Source organism: Sminthopsis crassicaudata, chromosome 1 (genome assembly GCF_048593235.1).
Source record: "Sminthopsis crassicaudata isolate SCR6 chromosome 1, ASM4859323v1, whole genome shotgun sequence".
Taxonomy (NCBI): Eukaryota; Metazoa; Chordata; class Mammalia; order Dasyuromorphia; family Dasyuridae; genus Sminthopsis; species Sminthopsis crassicaudata.
The window spans coordinates 714301868-714323579 of record NC_133617.1 but is presented as its reverse complement, the minus strand read 5'-3'; the positions used below and the strand labels follow the sequence as shown (position 1 = coordinate 714323579).

At 35.1% G+C, this 21712-nt stretch overlaps 1 protein-coding gene across 1 annotated transcript in view; it reads left to right on the top strand.

Moving 5' to 3' along the window:
* The window catches only part of CNTN4 (contactin 4), a 607439-nt gene that overhangs the window by 416721 nt on the left and 169006 nt on the right, over window positions 1-21712 (top strand). The window contains 1 exon segment of the mRNA XM_074284065.1: window positions 256-385. Within this exon segment, the coding sequence (XP_074140166.1) occupies window positions 256-385 (130 nt within the window).

The following is a 21712-nucleotide window of genomic DNA, read 5'->3' as shown; positions in this document are numbered from 1 at the left end:
TCAGTATTAAATCAATGAGAACTCAGGAGAGTACTACAATTTAAATTCCATTTACCAGCTGATGTACTGGTGATTCCATTTAGCATCTGACCTGACACAAATTCAGTTGACAGACAAATAGATCATGAGATGTAAATTGCTTGTATGACTGCCATTTTCTTCTTGTTTTGTCCCCTTCAATATGATATAGAGTATGATGGTTTCAAGGCCTGAGTTGTAGAGGGTTATATTTTTTGCTTCTTGGTGTTTTTACAGGACAGAATTCAAATTGAGCATGGGACACTGAACATAACCACTGTGAACCTTTCTGATGCAGGCATGTATCAATGTGTGGCTGAAAACAGACATGGAATTATTTTTGCCAGTGCTGAGCTCAGTGTTATTGGTGAGTAATTTTCTTTACAAAGAAATAAATCTAATTTAATTTATTCTTAAAATACACCCCCTACCCAAATAAACATTATTTTCCAAGCTTGAGTATTCAAACCAAGAGGCAAAACAAAGAGATTCTTCAGGCAGAAGATATGATGCTTTAAAATGTTCTATATGGTCTTCAAGCAAAGTAAATAGTCCTATTTCTTAATACAGCTCCTCCTCAAAGATTTCTGTTGAAAACACAGAGCATTTACTGCTCATTTTTTCATGTCTAAATTGACCTTAACCACGTGAAAATTCTGAATTGTATTGGAATCAAAAGACCTAAGTTTAAATATTGACTCTGTTCTGACACAGTGTGATCTTGGGAAACCATTTCTGCTCTCTGGGCCTTGGTTTCATGATATGTAAAATGAAAAGATTTAAGCAATATGATCTCTGAGCTCTCCACCAATTTTAAATCCATGATACTATGGTATAATTCTCTTACAACTTCAGTTTAGAGAGAAAAAGTATGAAAAAGATAATTGGATTTAGATTAGACCATAGCAGATAAATCTGTAATATGGAGGCAATGAAACTCGACTCATTCTTTCCTATATCAACTTAATTGGCACAGGCAGCTCTAAAAATCTTCCATATTCATTATCTATTCAGTATTTTAGCCATGGGTTTGTTTAGTATCCTGGCCTAGTTTCTCACCATCACTTGACAACTGTCCATTTTAATATAAATTTATTTTAGTATGTACCAAGGCCAAATATAATAAGGAAGAGAAATTCACTAGGGGGGAGAAGCTATGTCAACAGCATAAATTCATATCTAAATGATTTCACTGAACCTTCAGATTAGTGTTCATATGTATCCCTTTATTGGTGCAGTTAAGAGTATGTAATGAGTACAAAAACATGAGCATAACAGTCAACATAATGGAGATATTTTACCCAGATATCTACAATTTGATAAGCTCTAGAATTCTGCTGATCATTCACGAGATTGTTGCAAGTGAGTGGTCCTGGCACCTCAAGTTTCTATTCTAAAATTAATTTAATTCCATTCAGTAAGAGTGAGGTATAATGGTTAGAATAGTAGCCTCTGAGATGTGAAGATCTCTGAAGATTTGCCTTGACAAATGCTGACTGTGTGATCTTAGACAAATAACTTTACCTCTCAGTTCCCTGATAATTCTCTAAAACTTTGAATTATAGGAAAATTACTAATCTGAAAGGGATGGCAGAAGTTCTTATTTCCAAACTCCTCATAGTGATGAAAACCTGAGTCTGGGAGAAAAAAAAAAAAAAAAAAAAACAAGCTAACAAAAATGTGCCAGACACTGGGTAATAAATACAAAATCTTAACAAAGCTCAACTTCAAGGGATTTGTCTATTGGGAAGGAAAGAATATATAGACAGATAAGTTAGTTTAAAATACATGCCAAATAAATTCAGACTGATTTTAGAAGAAGGAAGCAGCTAGGAGGTTCAATGGATAAAGTACTGAGCCTGGAATCAGGCAGATTGGAATTCAAATCTGGAATCAGATACTTATAACTTGTGGACTTGGCCAAGTCCCTTAAACTCTATTTGTCTTAATTCACTAGAAAAGGAAAGAAAAGGCAAACCATTGCAGTAGCTTTGCCAAAGAAACTCCACAGACTGCATGGATGTAATATGGTCCACGGGGTCATGAAGAATCAGACATGACTTAATAAATGAACAATAACAAAATTTTGGAAGAGGGGAAGAATTAGCAACTGAGGAAATGGGACAGGAGTTAGAGGTTCACCAAGGCAAGAGTAAGGGTCCATTTCCAGGGAGAAGTCTGGACAAAAACACTGATTTGAGAAACAGGATATCCTATTGACAGTATAGCAAGACTTGTCCCTGATTGAAGAATAAGGTCTACTAAGATGCAAAAGCAAGCATAGAAGTGAGAGGAGATGGAAATATGAATATTTTCAGACTTTATCTTCCCTGTTCCTTTTCTTCCCCCCCTCCCCCCACCTTTTATGATCTGTTCAGTCTAAGACTGACCTGGTTAGAGAAGACAAAATTGTTGATTCCAAGAGCCCATGGGACTGTGGCTGCTCAGGAGATGTCTGATATTTCCATTCTTCAGAAAGCCACTAAGGCCATTGAGCAGCTCGGCCCTTTCAGAAGCCTACACATACATGCTTCTCACTTCATAAATCAAAATAAAACAAAGCCAAGGAAACATATACAACATCCTAGCTTCCTCTGCTAAAAGCACATGAACACCCCTCCAGTACAGTAGACTTCTCCTCTAAATGTACAAATATAAATAAATAATTGGTGCCATAGTTTTGGAAATCTACACTGGCCAAGAAAATAGGAACCTAAGAATGTACTCATACTGTCTTAAAATGCAAGTTCTCATTTCCAAAGATTTACCTCTATAATAGACTTAGATACAATTTTCTACAAATTTTTTTTTAGAAAGAAACGAACTGAATTCTTAGAGGAATTGCTGAGAAATTCTACAGTAGAAAGGAGAGCACTTTTGGATTGTAAATTGTGACTTCCTCTGTTTTCATAATTCCTAATTATGTCTCCCAACTTAGTCCTCAATAAAGTACTCAAAGCATCCAAATAGATTGTCTTGTAAAACTTTGACTGTCTGGAGCAGATTTAATTCAAGTATTTTCAAATTTCAGTTAAACAAATGTATACTAATAATATTAAACAGAATATACCAGGCACTTTATAAAGGATTATACAAGGCTTTTGTCTTTAAGGGGCTTACAATCTAATTGGAGAGACAGGATTTATGCAGGTTTTATAAAGACTGTGAACTTCTTACTATTCTATTTGATGCTATTAGATCAAATTCTATTTGATCCTATTAGATCAAATTTAGTATCTGAAGATAGATATTAAGTCATCTTACTTTTTTACCTCTTTCTATTCTCTTTTATCAGGAAAAAATATTGTATTTGTGATAATTGTGTATATGGTGACATTGACCAAGTGACAACTTTCCCGGGCCTCAATTTGTTCCTTTGTTAAAAAAAAAAAATGGGGATTGGTTTTTGATGATCTCAAGTCGTTTTTCATCTCTACATTCTGTGTTGCTCTAATTCATTTTTTATCCCTAGCACTTGAAAAACAGTGCCTTGTACAACATCAACACTCAATAAACATTCACTGAATTTATTCAATGTGAAGTTAGCAAACAGCAAAAGACAATGTGCCAAGTAACAAATGAATGATAAGTAGTATGGGAATTCTAAGGAGAGATTAATGTGCCCTATGATGGTCAAGGAGGACTTCATAGAAGGAAGGATAAGTTTTGAAAAATGGATAGAATTGAAAGAGAAGAAGACTGAGAGCACTCTGGTTAGAATATCAAGTTCACTACCCTGAAAATAATAATCGCCCAAGAGCTAGTGGTTTAATACAAAACCAGATCTTAATTAGTGGGTAATGAATAGATTACTCTAGCTGGAGTGAAGGGTGGAACATAAAATTGGAAAATTAGTTTTGGAGCTGGATTCTGGAATGCAAAGAATGTTGCACATGCCAAGCTAAGAATAAGGGATTTGGCACTATATATTCTATTTCCACTCTGAGTTCTGTCTCCCAAATAGCAAAAAAAAAAAAAAAAAAAAAAAAAAAAAAAAAAAAAAAAAGCAAATTAGAAAGAATATTTAAGTATCTAAAATCATAATATCTAGCCCCAAAACTATGAAAATAGGAATCCTCCAAATATAACGACCATTTAACTTTAGGGAAAACTCACAAATATTGGCTATATTTGGATAGGCTTATAGTATAATTATATCCAATATCACATGTATATAAATTCTCCCTGCCAGTGATTTTCAAGGAGTAAAAGTCAGAATGGTGTAGATTCTCAGGAGTGAAACCAGTAAGTGGTGATTACCTGTGTGAGTCATGAATGAAGCAGTTTTCATATTGATGAAAGGAAAGAAAAAGTTTAATATTTTAAAAGGTAATGTTGGCCTCTGATACTAATCATACATCTGGATCCTCCAGAGCCATAAAGAAAATTTCCTCTAACTCTGGGGGTGGGGAGGAATCCCCCAAGTCATGAATAAGAAATGCAATGATTAGGATGCATAAACTTGATAAGCTTTTACCTTAATCGTGTTTTATGCATTCAGTCTAGGTATTTAATGTGCATGTGACATATCCATGTTTGATGGATTGCAACTGCTTGCCTCCTAAATAATTAACCCGGATGCTAGACTGAATTAGATTGGCAAATGGAATGCAGATATTTTCACCTTTAGGTCAATAATTTAGATCAGGCTTGGCCATTAGTAAGAGAGGTAGAAATCAGTATCCCTTTGTTGATTGTCGCTGGGGTTTGGGAATCGATTATTTATTTTTCTCTATTGGATATGTATCCAGACCTTAGTAACAGCCAGAGTGGTTAGTAATAATTGAAATTTCTGTGAGCAGTAGTTCTGCTAGATATTGACTAAACCAACAAATCTGAAAGCTGCTATTAGACACATATGCTTCATCATCATCATCATCATCATCATCATCATCATCATCATCATCATCATCATCCTATGTCTGGTGCGTAAAGAGGTTTCAAAATGTTTGGTATTCATTATCTCATTTGATTCTCAAAACAGCCTAGTTATATCAGCACTGCACATAATTTTTATTCTATAGATCAAGGATACTGTGGCTTAATGAGATAAAGTGATTTGCTCAAAGTCATATGTCTAGTAAATGCCTGAAATGGAATTTATCTATTGACTGCAGGCCAAATGCTTTTGCCACTACTCATATTGATCCACACATATGGGATATGCTGTGTGCCCACACAGTGTTCCAGTAGTCCAGAAGAGGAACTGATCCACTTGGATAGGTCTAGAGTGTAATTTTATCTGCTGTTGCATGTGTCTCCTGTGTATAAGTGTTTTTCAGAACATAAAAGTCAATATTGTATGACTGTTAGATGGGAAGCCAGTTATTGGTGATTATTTGAATCACAAGCAACTTAATATTGAACAGAGATTGAGGGAATTACCCTCCAGTGATGCAGATGGCAGCCCATCCATATCTGAACATCTTGTTCAACTCTCATTCCTATTTTCTATAAAGCTTATGGATGTGTGTGGGGGTAGGAAAAGGAAAGAGTTTCACCTCTTGGGCTTAAGACCTACCTCTTATTCTCTTGACATTAAATAGATACTAATGAGCATAGACACAACCTCTTAAATGGTCCTTGCTCTTACCAAGTATAATCCATCTTTAGGCCCAATCATGGCCTTTAAAAACCACTTCCTCTATAGAAATACTTAATGTGTTGCACCCTGCTCATACTTATTATGCACCTCTCCAATGTCCATTGAGTGATCTTCATTAGAATATTTTCTGTTCTTCACAGTCCATGATTCATCATCATATTTTGTCACAGGAAAAATATTGGTGGTCATTAAAATAATTGTGTGATAATTTGACCAATTCTCCTTTTCTTGCCAAATTTTAGGCCTAACTCATACAATTAAAGCATTGTATCTTTGCATTTACTAAAACTTGGTTAATATCTTCAGGGGTTCTCAAACTACGGCCTGAGGGCCAGATGCGGCCCACTGAGGCCATTTATGCGGCCTGCCAGGTTATGGCAAATGAGCTGAGGGGCAGAGACAGAGTGTGAGTTTTTGTTTTTACTATAGTTCAACCCTCCAACAGTCTGAGGGACAGTGAACTGGCCCCCTATTTAAAAAGTTTGAGGACCACTGAAACTTATCGATTAACTAGTGAAATCCAGAGAAATCCACTTGCAATGAGCCTCAAATGAGCACAGTTAGGTATTTGTAGAGTGTGTGAATTTATGGGGTGCCTTGGTGTATCCAATGGAGATATCAGGCAGTTATATGTACTGTTCTCACCCCCAAGAAACCCTGCTTAACAGTCTGTCATAATGGGAATTACCCAGACAGTTTTGTGGCGGTCATCTGACCCTAGAGTAGACATTCAAAATACCATCAAGTAATGGATGATGCAATTAAAATGAGGTGCAAACTGGAACAATTATCTGGTTAGTTTGGCATTAATTCAGATGATTGGTTTCCAAGTTGCAAACGCATTCAGATGGAATTCAAAGTTATTTCATGCAGACTTCATTAAGTGCTTATCTACAAGGGAGGTTGATTTTTTTTACTACCCAGTTGAGCTGGATTATGAAAAATTCAAATCATTTGAAGTGTGGTCAGCCTCCAGCAAGAGGGCAACTTGCCTTCTCTAGCCTCTAGAAGCCTTCCAGTTAAGTGCTCACATTATCAGAAAATGTAGGAGGCTAAATTCAAGTAGGCTCCAAATTAGAAACTGGGAACTATAGCTGTAATCACACCAGGAGATTCCAATTATGCTGAAGAATGAAAACAATAGACACATCCAAATTCTTAGCCTTTGATCAGTGGTTATCAGGGTTGTCACCAAAATTTTAGGTAAATATTCATGAAGATAAATCGAGCCCTGACCACTTGATAACTATAGAGAAATGTACTCATGGGTAATGAAAAATCTTTAGTCAAGTTTTTATAAGTATATGTTTATCATACCATCTGGTCTAGTCCTTGAAAAGGGATTCCCAACAGAAATGCCCTGCCTCACAGCCCCAGTTTACTTTTAAGCCATTATAACTAAAGATAGAACGCTGTTCAGCTCTCTTCTCAGGGAAAAAAAAAAATGGAAATTGAGGGAATGTCCATCAATTAGGGATGGCTCAATAAAATTATGGTATGTGTTTATGATGGAATGGTATTGTTCTATGGGAAATGATGACAAGGATGCTCTCAGGAAGAAAAAAGACCTGGAAAGTCCTCCATGGACTCAAAGTGAAATGTATCATATACAAAGTAGTAACAATGCTCCAGGATGACCAGCTGTGAATGACTTTACTATTCTCAGTAGTACAATCATATGACTACTAGGGAGGACTTATGATGAAAAATCCTATCCATATCCAGAGAAGGAACTGATTGTATCTGAATACAGACTGAAACATTCTCTTTTTCTCTTTCTCTTTCTTTAGACTTAATTTTTTTGAGAGTTTTTATTTTCATTAAGTTAGGAATCTATGTTGTTTGTTTTTTTTTCCCCACAACTTGACTTTTATGGAAATGTTTTGCATAACTTCACAAGTGGTTTCTTAATAGTAAGTGGAGATAAGGAAGAGAACCTAGAACTCACAAAGTATAGCAACAAATGTAAAAAAATTCTTGTGAATGTAACTGGGTAAAATACTAAATAAATAAACAAAACAAGCTAGAATACTTATTATCATTTTCATGTGTGCTTTTTTCTCAATCCCTTGGCTTCTTTAATGAGCCATGTGACTTTCTTCCTTCTTCTCCTAATCATAGTAAACAAATAGGAATTAGTATACATCTTAGGGGCATAAGAGTAGGATTTGCTATAAGGAAATTGTACTTAAGGAAGATAGTATTAGTCCAAAATTATCTTCTCTCTCTGGATGACTGGATCCCCAAATTATCAAACTTTGGGGAACTCGAAAAAGTAATTCCAATGCCACTGCTCCCCCCTTTTTTTTTTTTAGAAACCTGGGGATTCTAGGAATCTTTATTTTCTCCTTGAGTCTAGTATTACACAGGAAATCTCTTTTTATTTATCCAGTTCACTAGGATTTAAGAAATCTGTTGGAGCATATTGTAGGAATTTTTGCAGTTTGCATGTATCTGTTGCTCCAAGGTTACTATTATTCATTCCTGGAAGTGTGGGGAACTTATGCACATATGAAACTTTCTCTATTCTCTCAAGTGCCTAGATCCACTGAGGTATTCTACTTTCTTGAGATTTCTTTGGAAAAGATGGAAAAAGGTAAATCTTTGCAACTGATTCCTTATTCTTAGGCATAAAATGATATGAATATGATGGTATTGCAGGGTACTAAGAAAACTCACAAAATTTCCTTAATTACCTGCAAAGTAAAACTCTACCATTAAATATTCATTATTTGAGATCCTTAAAGTTTTCCCATTACAAACTCAGAAGTTTCATTACTGGGCACATACCCTCAAAGAAGTAAAAGATAAATAGAAAAACTTTGTACATACCAAAATATTGATAGTAAAATTTGTAATGATAGAAAAGAACTAGCTATAATAGGATTCCCACCAATTGGGGCAAGAGCTGGAGGAGCTATAATATATCAATGCAATTCATAAAAGAAGAAATAAATAACAAATAAAAGGAATTCAAAGAATATAAGGAAGATTTATAAGAATTGGAATAGAGGAAGATAACCATATACACAAGAATAATGTTCAATGGCTCTAACAATGCAAACAAAAAGACCTCTAAGGAAACTGAACTATGAGTATTTGTAGTGATCAGCATTAGCACACAGGAACTGAACTAGGAGTATTTGTAGTGATCAGCATTAGAACACAGAAACTGAACTATGAGTATTTGTAGTGATCACCATTAGAACACAGAAACTGAACTGAGTATTTGTAGTGATCAACATTAGAACACAGGAACTGAACTAGGAGTATTTGTAGTGATCAGCATTAGAACACAGAAACTGAACTATGAGTATTTGTAGTGATCAGCATTAGAACACAGGAACTGAACTATGAGTATTTGTAGTGATCAGCATTAGAACACAGAAACTGAACTATGAGTATTTGTAGTGATCACCATTAGAACACAGAAACTGAACTGAGTATTTGTAGTGATCACCATTAGAACACAGAAACTGAACTAGGAATATTTGTAGTGATCAGCATTAGAACACAGGAACTGAACTAGGAGTATTTGTAGTGATCAGCATTAGAGCACAGAAACTGAACTATGAGTATTTGTAGTGATCAACATTAGAGCACAGGAACTGAACTAGGAGTATTTGTAGTGATCAGCATTAGAACACAGGAACTGAACTAGGAGTATTTGTAGTGATCACCATTAGAACACAGAAACTGAACTATGAGTATTTGTAGTGATCACCATTAGAACACAGAAACTGAACTGAGTATTTGTAGTGATCAACATTAGAACACAGGAACTGAACTAGGAGTATTTGTAGTGATCAACATTAGAACACAGGAACTGAACTATGAGTATTTGTAGTGATCAGCATGAGAACACAGGAACTGAACTAGGAGTATTTGTAGTGATCAACATTAGAACACAGGAACTGAACTATGACTATTTGTAGTGATCAACATTAGAACACAGAAACTGAACTAGGAGTATTTGTAGTGATCAGCATTAGAACACAGAAACTGAACTATGAGTATTTGTAGTGATCAGCATTAGAACACAGGAACTGAACTAGGAGTATTTGTAGTGATCAGCATTAGAACACAGAAACTGAACTATCAATATTTGTAGTGATCAGCATTAGAGCACAGAAACTGAACTATGAGTATTTGTAGTGATCACCATTAGAACACAAAAACTGAACTATGAGTATTTGTAGTGATCACCATTAGAACACAGAAAACTGAACTATGAGTATTTGTAGTGATCAGCATTAGAGCACAGAAACTGAACTAGGAGTATTTGTAGTGATCAGCATTAGAACACAGGAACTGAACTATGAGTATTTGTAGTGATCAACATTAGAACACAGGAACTGAACTATGAGTATTTGTAGTGATCAACATTATAACACAGAAACTGAACTGAGTATTTGTAGTGATCAGCATTAGAACACAGGAACTGAACTAGGAGTATTTGTAGTGATCAGCATTAGAACACAGGAACTGAACTATGAGTATTTGTAGTGATCAACATTAGAACACAGGAACTGAACTGAGTATTTGTAGTGATCAACATTAGAACACAGAAATTGAACTAGGAGTATTTGTAGTGATCACCATTAGAACACAGAAACTGAACTATGAGTATTTGTAGTGATCACCATTAGAGCACAGAAACTGAACTATGAGTATTTGTAGTGATCACCATTAGAACACAGAAACTGAACTATGAGTATTTGTAGTGATCACCATTAGAGCACAGAAACTGAACTATGAGTATTTGTAGTGATCAACATTAGAACACAGGAACTGAACTATGAGTATTTGTAGTGATCACCATTAGAGCACAGAAACTGAACTATGAGTATTTGTAGTGATCACCATTAGAACACAGAAACTGAACTATGAGTATTTGTAGTGATCACCATTAGAGCACAGGAACTGAACTATGAGTATTTGTAGTGATCAACATTAGAACACAGGAACTGAACTATGAGTATTTGTAGTGATCAGCATTAGAGCACAGAAACTGAACTATGAGTATTTGTAGTGATCAGCATTAGAACACAGGAACTGAACTAGGAGTATTTGTAGTGATCACCATTAGAACACAGGAACTGAACTATGACTATTTGTAGTGATCAACATTAGAACACAGAAACTGAACTATGAGTATTTGTAGTGATCACCATTAGAGCACAGAAACTGAACTATGAGTATTTGTAGTGATCAACATTAGAACACAGGAACTGAACTATGAGTATTTGTAGTGATCACCATTAGAACACAGAAACTGAACTATGAGTATTTGTAGTGATCAACATTAGAACACAGGAACTGAACTATGAGTATTTGTAGTGATCACCATTAGAACACAGAAACTGAACTATGAGTATTTGTAGTGATCAACATTAGAACACAGGAACTGAACTATGAGTATTTGTAGTGATCAACATTAGAACACAGAAACTGAACTATGAGTATTTGTAGTGATCACCATTAGAGCACAGAAACTGAACTATGAGTATTTGTAGTGATCACCATTAGAACACAGGAACTGAACTATGAGTATTTGTAGTGATCAGCATTAGAACACAGGAACTGAACTATGAGTATTTGTAGTGATCACCATTAGAACACAGAAACTGAACTAGGAGTATTTGTAGTGATCAACATTAGAGCACAGAAACTGAACTATGAGTATTTGTAGTGATCAACATTAGAGCACAGAAACTGAACTATGAGTATTTGTAGTGATCAGCATTAGAACACAGAAACTGAACTATGAGTATTTGTAGTGATCAGCATTAGAACACAGAAACTGAACTATGAGTATTTGTAGTGATCAACATTAGAGCACAGAAACTGAACTATGAGTATTTGTAGTGATCAGCATTAGAACACAGAAACTGAACTATGAGTATTTGTAGTGATCACCATTAGAACACAGGAACTGAACTATGAGTATTTATAGTGATCAGCATTAGAACACAGGAACTGAACTATGAGTATTTGTAGTGATCAACATTAGAGCACAGAAACTGAACTATGAGTATTTGTAGTGATCAGCATTAGAACACAGAAACTGAACTATGAGTATTTGTAGTGATCACCATTAGAACACAGGAACTGAACTATGAGTATTTATAGTGATCAGCATTAGAACACAGGAACTGAACTATGAGTATTTGTAGTGATCAACATTAGAACACAGAAACTGAACTATGAGTATTTATAGTGATCAGCATTAGAGCACAGAAACTGAACTATGAGTATTTGTAGTGATCAGCATTAGAACACAGAAACTGAACTATGAGTATTTATAGTGATCAGCATTAGAACACAGGAACTGAACTATGAGTATTTGTAGTGATCAACATTAGAGCACAGAAACTGAACTAGGAGTATTTGTAGTGATCAGCATTAGAACACAAAAACTAAACTAGGAGTATTTGTAGTGATCAGCATTAGAACACAGAAACTGAACTATGAGTATTTGTAGTGATCAGCATTAGAACACAGGAACTGAACTAGGAGTATTTGTAGTGATCAACATTAGAGCACAGAAACTGAACTATGAGTATTTGTAGTGATCAGCATTAGAACACAAAAACTGAACTATGAGTATTTGTAGTGATCAGCATTAGAACACAGAAACTGAACTATGAGTATTTGTAGTGATCAGCATTAGAACACAGAAACTGAACTGAGTATTTGTAGTGATCAACATTAGAACACAGAAACTGAACTATGAGTATTTGTAGTGATCAGCATTAGAACACAGAAACTGAACTATGAGTATTTGTAGTGATCAGCATTAGAACACAGAAACTGAACTGAGTATTTGTAGTGATCAACATTAGAACACAAAAACTAAACTAGGAGTATTTGTAGTGATCAGCATTAGAGCACAGAAACTGAACTATGAGTATTTGTAGTGATCAGCATTAGAACACAAAAACTGAACTATGAGTATTTGTAGTGATCAGCATTAGAACACAGAAACTGAACTATGAGTATTTGTAGTGATCAGCATTAGAACACAGAAACTGAACTGAGTATTTGTAGTGATCAACATTAGAACACAGAAACTGAACTATGAGTATTTGTAGTGATCAGCATTAGAACACAGAAACTGAATTATGAGTATTTGCAGTGATCATCATTAGAGCACAGAAACTGAACTGAGTATTTGTAGTGATCAGCATTATAACACAGAAACTGAACTGAGTATTTGTAGTGATCAGCATTAGAACACAGAAACTGAACTATGAGTATTTGTAGTGATCAGCATTAGAACACAGAAACTGAACTATGAGTATTTGTAGTGATCAGCATTAGAACACAGAAACTGAACTATGAGTATTTGTAGTGATCAGCATTAGAACACAGAAACTGAACTGAGTATTTGTAGTGATCAGCATTAGAACACAGAAACTGAACTATGAGTATTTGTAGTGATCAGCATTAGAACAGAGGAACTGAACTATGAGTATTTGTAGTGATCAGCATTAGAACACAGGAACTGAACTAGGAGTATTTGTAGTGATCAGCATTAGAACACAGGAACTGAACTAGGAGTATTTGTAGTGATCAGCATTAGAGCACAGAAACTGAACTATGAGTATTTGTAGTGATCAACATTAGAGCACAGGAACTGAACTAGGAGTATTTGTAGTGATCAGCATTAGAACACAGGAACTGAACTAGGAGTATTTGTAGTGATCACCATTAGAACACAGAAACTGAACTATGAGTATTTGTAGTGATCACCATTAGAACACAGAAACTGAACTGAGTATTTGTAGTGATCAACATTAGAACACAGGAACTGAACTAGGAGTATTTGTAGTGATCAACATTAGAACACAGGAACTGAACTATGAGTATTTGTAGTGATCAGCATGAGAACACAGGAACTGAACTAGGAGTATTTGTAGTGATCAACATTAGAACACAGGAACTGAACTATGACTATTTGTAGTGATCAACATTAGAACACAGAAACTGAACTAGGAGTATTTGTAGTGATCAGCATTAGAACACAGAAACTGAACTATGAGTATTTGTAGTGATCAGCATTAGAACACAGGAACTGAACTAGGAGTATTTGTAGTGATCAGCATTAGAACACAGAAACTGAACTATCAATATTTGTAGTGATCAGCATTAGAGCACAGAAACTGAACTATGAGTATTTGTAGTGATCACCATTAGAGCACAGAAACTGAACTATGAGTATTTGTAGTGATCACCATTAGAACACAGAAACTGAACTATGAGTATTTGTAGTGATCACCATTAGAGCACAGAAACTGAACTATGAGTATTTGTAGTGATCAACATTAGAACACAGGAACTGAACTATGAGTATTTGTAGTGATCACCATTAGAGCACAGAAACTGAACTATGAGTATTTGTAGTGATCACCATTAGAACACAGAAACTGAACTATGAGTATTTGTAGTGATCACCATTAGAGCACAGGAACTGAACTATGAGTATTTGTAGTGATCAACATTAGAACACAGGAACTGAACTATGAGTATTTGTAGTGATCAGCATTAGAGCACAGAAACTGAACTATGAGTATTTGTAGTGATCAGCATTAGAACACAGGAACTGAACTAGGAGTATTTGTAGTGATCAGCATTAGAACACAGGAACTGAACTATGACTATTTGTAGTGATCAACATTAGAACACAGAAACTGAACTATGAGTATTTGTAGTGATCACCATTAGAGCACAGAAACTGAACTATGAGTATTTGTAGTGATCAACATTAGAACACAGGAACTGAACTATGAGTATTTGTAGTGATCACCATTAGAACACAGAAACTGAACTATGAGTATTTGTAGTGATCAACATTAGAACACAGGAACTGAACTATGAGTATTTGTAGTGATCAGCATTAGAACACAGGAACTGAACTAGGAGTATTTGTAGTGATCAGCATTAGAACACAGAAACTGAACTATGAGTATTTGTAGTGATCACCATTAGAACACAGAAACTGAACTGAGTATTTGTAGTGATCAACATTAGAACACAGGAACTGAACTAGGAGTATTTGTAGTGATCAGCATTAGAACACAGAAACTGAACTATGAGTATTTGTAGTGATCAGCATTAGAACACAGGAACTGAACTATGAGTATTTGTAGTGATCAGCATTAGAACACAGAAACTGAACTATGAGTATTTGTAGTGATCACCATTAGAACACAGAAACTGAACTGAGTATTTGTAGTGATCACCATTAGAACACAGAAACTGAACTAGGAATATTTGTAGTGATCAGCATTAGAACACAGGAACTGAACTAGGAGTATTTGTAGTGATCAGCATTAGAGCACAGAAACTGAACTATGAGTATTTGTAGTGATCAACATTAGAGCACAGGAACTGAACTAGGAGTATTTGTAGTGATCAGCATTAGAACACAGGAACTGAACTAGGAGTATTTGTAGTGATCACCATTAGAACACAGAAACTGAACTATGAGTATTTGTAGTGATCACCATTAGAACACAGAAACTGAACTGAGTATTTGTAGTGATCAACATTAGAACACAGGAACTGAACTAGGAGTATTTGTAGTGATCAACATTAGAACACAGGAACTGAACTATGAGTATTTGTAGTGATCAGCATGAGAACACAGGAACTGAACTAGGAGTATTTGTAGTGATCAACATTAGAACACAGGAACTGAACTATGACTATTTGTAGTGATCAACATTAGAACACAGAAACTGAACTAGGAGTATTTGTAGTGATCAGCATTAGAACACAGAAACTGAACTATGAGTATTTGTAGTGATCAGCATTAGAACACAGGAACTGAACTAGGAGTATTTGTAGTGATCAGCATTAGAACACAGAAACTGAACTATCAATATTTGTAGTGATCAGCATTAGAGCACAGAAACTGAACTATGAGTATTTGTAGTGATCACCATTAGAACACAAAAACTGAACTATGAGTATTTGTAGTGATCACCATTAGAACACAGAAAACTGAACTATGAGTATTTGTAGTGATCAGCATTAGAGCACAGAAACTGAACTAGGAGTATTTGTAGTGATCAGCATTAGAACACAGGAACTGAACTATGAGTATTTGTAGTGATCAACATTAGAACACAGGAACTGAACTATGAGTATTTGTAGTGATCAACATTATAACACAGAAACTGAACTGAGTATTTGTAGTGATCAGCATTAGAACACAGGAACTGAACTAGGAGTATTTGTAGTGATCAGCATTAGAACACAGGAACTGAACTATGAGTATTTGTAGTGATCAACATTAGAACACAGGAACTGAACTGAGTATTTGTAGTGATCAACATTAGAACACAGAAATTGAACTAGGAGTATTTGTAGTGATCACCATTAGAACACAGAAACTGAACTATGAGTATTTGTAGTGATCACCATTAGAGCACAGAAACTGAACTATGAGTATTTGTAGTGATCACCATTAGAACACAGAAACTGAACTATGAGTATTTGTAGTGATCACCATTAGAGCACAGAAACTGAACTATGAGTATTTGTAGTGATCAACATTAGAACACAGGAACTGAACTATGAGTATTTGTAGTGATCACCATTAGAGCACAGAAACTGAACTATGAGTATTTGTAGTGATCACCATTAGAACACAGAAACTGAACTATGAGTATTTGTAGTGATCACCATTAGAGCACAGGAACTGAACTATGAGTATTTGTAGTGATCAACATTAGAACACAGGAACTGAACTATGAGTATTTGTAGTGATCAGCATTAGAGCACAGAAACTGAACTATGAGTATTTGTAGTGATCAGCATTAGAACACAGGAACTGAACTAGGAGTATTTGTAGTGATCAGCATTAGAACACAGGAACTGAACTATGACTATTTGTAGTGATCAACATTAGAACACAGAAACTGAACTATGAGTATTTGTAGTGATCACCATTAGAGCACAGAAACTGAACTATGAGTATTTGTAGTGATCAACATTAGAACACAGGAACTGAACTATGAGTATTTGTAGTGATCACCATTAGAACACAGAAACTGAACTATGAGTATTTGTAGTGATCAACATTAGAACACAGGAACTGAACTATGAGTATTTGTAGTGATCACCATTAGAACACAGAAACTGAACTATGAGTATTTGTAGTGATCAACATTAGAACACAGGAACTGAACTATGAGTATTTGTAGTGATCAACATTAGAACACAGAAACTGAACTATGAGTATTTGTAGTGATCACCATTAGAGCACAGAAACTGAACTATGAGTATTTGTAGTGATCACCATTAGAACACAGGAACTGAACTATGAGTATTTGTAGTGATCAGCATTAGAACACAGGAACTGAACTATGAGTATTTGTAGTGATCACCATTAGAACACAGAAACTGAACTAGGAGTATTTGTAGTGATCAACATTAGAGCACAGAAACTGAACTATGAGTATTTGTAGTGATCAACATTAGAGCACAGAAACTGAACTATGAGTATTTGTAGTGATCAGCATTAGAACACAGAAACTGAACTATGAGTATTTGTAGTGATCAGCATTAGAACACAGAAACTGAACTATGAGTATTTGTAGTGATCAACATTAGAGCACAGAAACTGAACTATGAGTATTTGTAGTGATCAGCATTAGAACACAGAAACTGAACTATGAGTATTTGTAGTGATCACCATTAGAACACAGGAACTGAACTATGAGTATTTATAGTGATCAGCATTAGAACACAGGAACTGAACTATGAGTATTTGTAGTGATCAACATTAGAGCACAGAAACTGAACTATGAGTATTTGTAGTGATCAGCATTAGAACACAGAAACTGAACTATGAGTATTTGTAGTGATCACCATTAGAACACAGGAACTGAACTATGAGTATTTATAGTGATCAGCATTAGAACACAGGAACTGAACTATGAGTATTTGTAGTGATCAACATTAGAACACAGAAACTGAACTATGAGTATTTATAGTGATCAGCATTAGAGCACAGAAACTGAACTATGAGTATTTGTAGTGATCAGCATTAGAACACAGAAACTGAACTATGAGTATTTATAGTGATCAGCATTAGAACACAGGAACTGAACTATGAGTATTTGTAGTGATCAACATTAGAGCACAGAAACTGAACTAGGAGTATTTGTAGTGATCAGCATTAGAACACAAAAACTAAACTAGGAGTATTTGTAGTGATCAGCATTAGAACACAGAAACTGAACTATGAGTATTTGTAGTGATCAGCATTAGAACACAGGAACTGAACTAGGAGTATTTGTAGTGATCAACATTAGAGCACAGAAACTGAACTATGAGTATTTGTAGTGATCAGCATTAGAACACAAAAACTGAACTATGAGTATTTGTAGTGATCAGCATTAGAACACAGAAACTGAACTATGAGTATTTGTAGTGATCAGCATTAGAACACAGAAACTGAACTGAGTATTTGTAGTGATCAACATTAGAACACAGAAACTGAACTATGAGTATTTGTAGTGATCAGCATTAGAACACAGAAACTGAACTATGAGTATTTGTAGTGATCAGCATTAGAACACAGAAACTGAACTGAGTATTTGTAGTGATCAACATTAGAACACAAAAACTAAACTAGGAGTATTTGTAGTGATCAGCATTAGAGCACAGAAACTGAACTATGAGTATTTGTAGTGATCAGCATTAGAACACAAAAACTGAACTATGAGTATTTGTAGTGATCAGCATTAGAACACAGAAACTGAACTATGAGTATTTGTAGTGATCAGCATTAGAACACAGAAACTGAACTGAGTATTTGTAGTGATCAACATTAGAACACAGAAACTGAACTATGAGTATTTGTAGTGATCAGCATTAGAACACAGAAACTGAATTATGAGTATTTGCAGTGATCATCATTAGAGCACAGAAACTGAACTGAGTATTTGTAGTGATCAGCATTATAACACAGAAACTGAACTGAGTATTTGTAGTGATCAGCATTAGAACACAGAAACTGAACTATGAGTATTTGTAGTGATCAGCATTAGAACACAGAAACTGAACTATGAGTATTTGTAGTGATCAGCATTAGAACACAGAAACTGAACTATGAGTATTTGTAGTGATCAGCATTAGAACACAGAAACTGAACTGAGTATTTGTAGTGATCAGCATTAGAACACAGAAACTGAACTATGAGTATTTGTAGTGATCAGCATTAGAACAGAGGAACTGAACTATGAGTATTTGTAGTGATCAGCATTAGAACACAGGAACTGAACTAGGAGTATTTGTAGTGATCAGCATTAGAACACAGGAACTGAACTAGGAGTATTTGTAGTGATCAGCATTAGAGCACAGAAACTGAACTATGAGTATTTGTAGTGATCAACATTAGAGCACAGGAACTGAACTAGGAGTATTTGTAGTGATCAGCATTAGAACACAGGAACTGAACTAGGAGTATTTGTAGTGATCACCATTAGAACACAGAAACTGAACTATGAGTATTTGTAGTGATCACCATTAGAACACAGAAACTGAACTGAGTATTTGTAGTGATCAACATTAGAACACAGGAACTGAACTAGGAGTATTTGTAGTGATCAACATTAGAACACAGGAACTGAACTATGAGTATTTGTAGTGATCAGCATGAGAACACAGGAACTGAACTAGGAGTATTTGTAGTGATCAACATTAGAACACAGGAACTGAACTATGACTATTTGTAGTGATCAACATTAGAACACAGAAACTGAACTAGGAGTATTTGTAGTGATCAGCATTAGAACACAGAAACTGAACTATGAGTATTTGTAGTGATCAGCATTAGAACACAGGAACTGAACTAGGAGTATTTGTAGTGATCAGCATTAGAACACAGAAACTGAACTATCAATATTTGTAGTGATCAGCATTAGAGCACAGAAACTGAACTATGAGTATTTGTAGTGATCACCATTAGAGCACAGAAACTGAACTATGAGTATTTGTAGTGATCACCATTAGAACACAGAAACTGAACTATGAGTATTTGTAGTGATCACCATTAGAGCACAGAAACTGAACTATGAGTATTTGTAGTGATCAACATTAGAACACAGGAACTGAACTATGAGTATTTGTAGTGATCACCATTAGAGCACAGAAACTGAACTATGAGTATTTGTAGTGATCACCATTAGAACACAGAAACTGAACTATGAGTATTTGTAGTGATCACCATTAGAGCACAGGAACTGAACTATGAGTATTTGTAGTGATCAACATTAGAACACAGGAACTGAACTATGAGTATTTGTAGTGATCAGCATTAGAGCACAGAAACTGAACTATGAGTATTTGTAGTGATCAGCATTAGAACACAGGAACTGAACTAGGAGTATTTGTAGTGATCAGCATTAGAACACAGGAACTGAACTATGACTATTTGTAGTGATCAACATTAGAACACAGAAACTGAACTATGAGTATTTGTAGTGATCACCATTAGAGCACAGAAACTGAACTATGAGTATTTGTAGTGATCAACATTAGAACACAGGAACTGAACTATGAGTATTTGTAGTGATCACCATTAGAACACAGAAACTGAACTATGAGTATTTGTAGTGATCAACATTAGAACACAGGAACTGAACTATGAGTATTTGTAGTGATCACCATTAGAACACAGAAACTGAACTATGAGTATTTGTAGTGATCAACATTAGAACACAGGAACTGAACTATGAGTATTTGTAGTGATCAACATTAGAACACAGAAACTGAACTATGAGTATTTGTAGTGATCACCATTAGAGCACAGAAACTGAACTATGAGTATTTGTAGTGATCACCATTAGAACACAGGAACTGAACTATGAGTATTTGTAGTGATCAGCATTAGAACACAGGAACTGAACTATGAGTATTTGTAGTGATCACCATTAGAACACAGAAACTGAACTAGGAGTATTTGTAGTGATCAACATTAGAGCACAGAAACTGAACTATGAGTATTTGTAGTGATCAACATTAGAGCACAGAAACTGAACTATGAGTATTTGTAGTGATCAGCATTAGAACACAGAAACTGAACTATGAGTATTTGTAGTGATCAGCATTAGAACACAGAAACTGAACTATGAGTATTTGTAGTGATCAACATTAGAGCACAGAAACTGAACTATGAGTATTTGTAGTGATCAGCATTAGAACACAGAAACTGAACTATGAGTATTTGTAGTGATCACCATTAGAACACAGGAACTGAACTATGAGTATTTATAGTGATCAGCATTAGAACACAGGAACTGAACTATGAGTATTTGTAGTGATCAACATTAGAGCACAGAAACTGAACTATGAGTATTTGTAGTGATCAGCATTAGAACACAGAAACTGAACTATGAGTATTTGTAGTGATCACCATTAGAACACAGGAACTGAACTATGAGTATTTATAGTGATCAGCATTAGTACACAGGAACTGAACTATGAGTATTTGTAGTGATCAACATTAGAACACAGAAACTGAACTATGAGTATTTATAGTGATCAGCATTAGAGCACAGAAACTGAACTATGAGTATTTGTAGTGATCAGCATTAGAACACAGAAACTGAACTATGAGTATTTATAGTGATCAGCATTAGAACACAGGAACTGAACTATGAGTATTTGTAGTGATCAACATTAGAGCACAGAAACTGAACTAGGAGTATTTGTAGTGATCAGCATTAGAACACAAAAACTAAACTAGGAGTATTTGTAGTGATCAGCATTAGAACACAGAAACTGAACTATGAGTATTTGTAGTGATCAGCATTAGAACACAGGAACTGAACTAGGAGTATTTGTAGTGATCAACATTAGAGCACAGAAACTGAACTATGAGTATTTGTAGTGATCAGCATTAGAACACAAAAACTGAACTATGAGTATTTGTAGTGATCAGCATTAGAACACAGAAACTGAACTATGAGTATTTGTAGTGATCAGCATTAGAACACAGAAACTGAACTGAGTATTTGTAGTGATCAACATTAGAACACAGAAACTGAACTATGAGTATTTGTAGTGATCAGC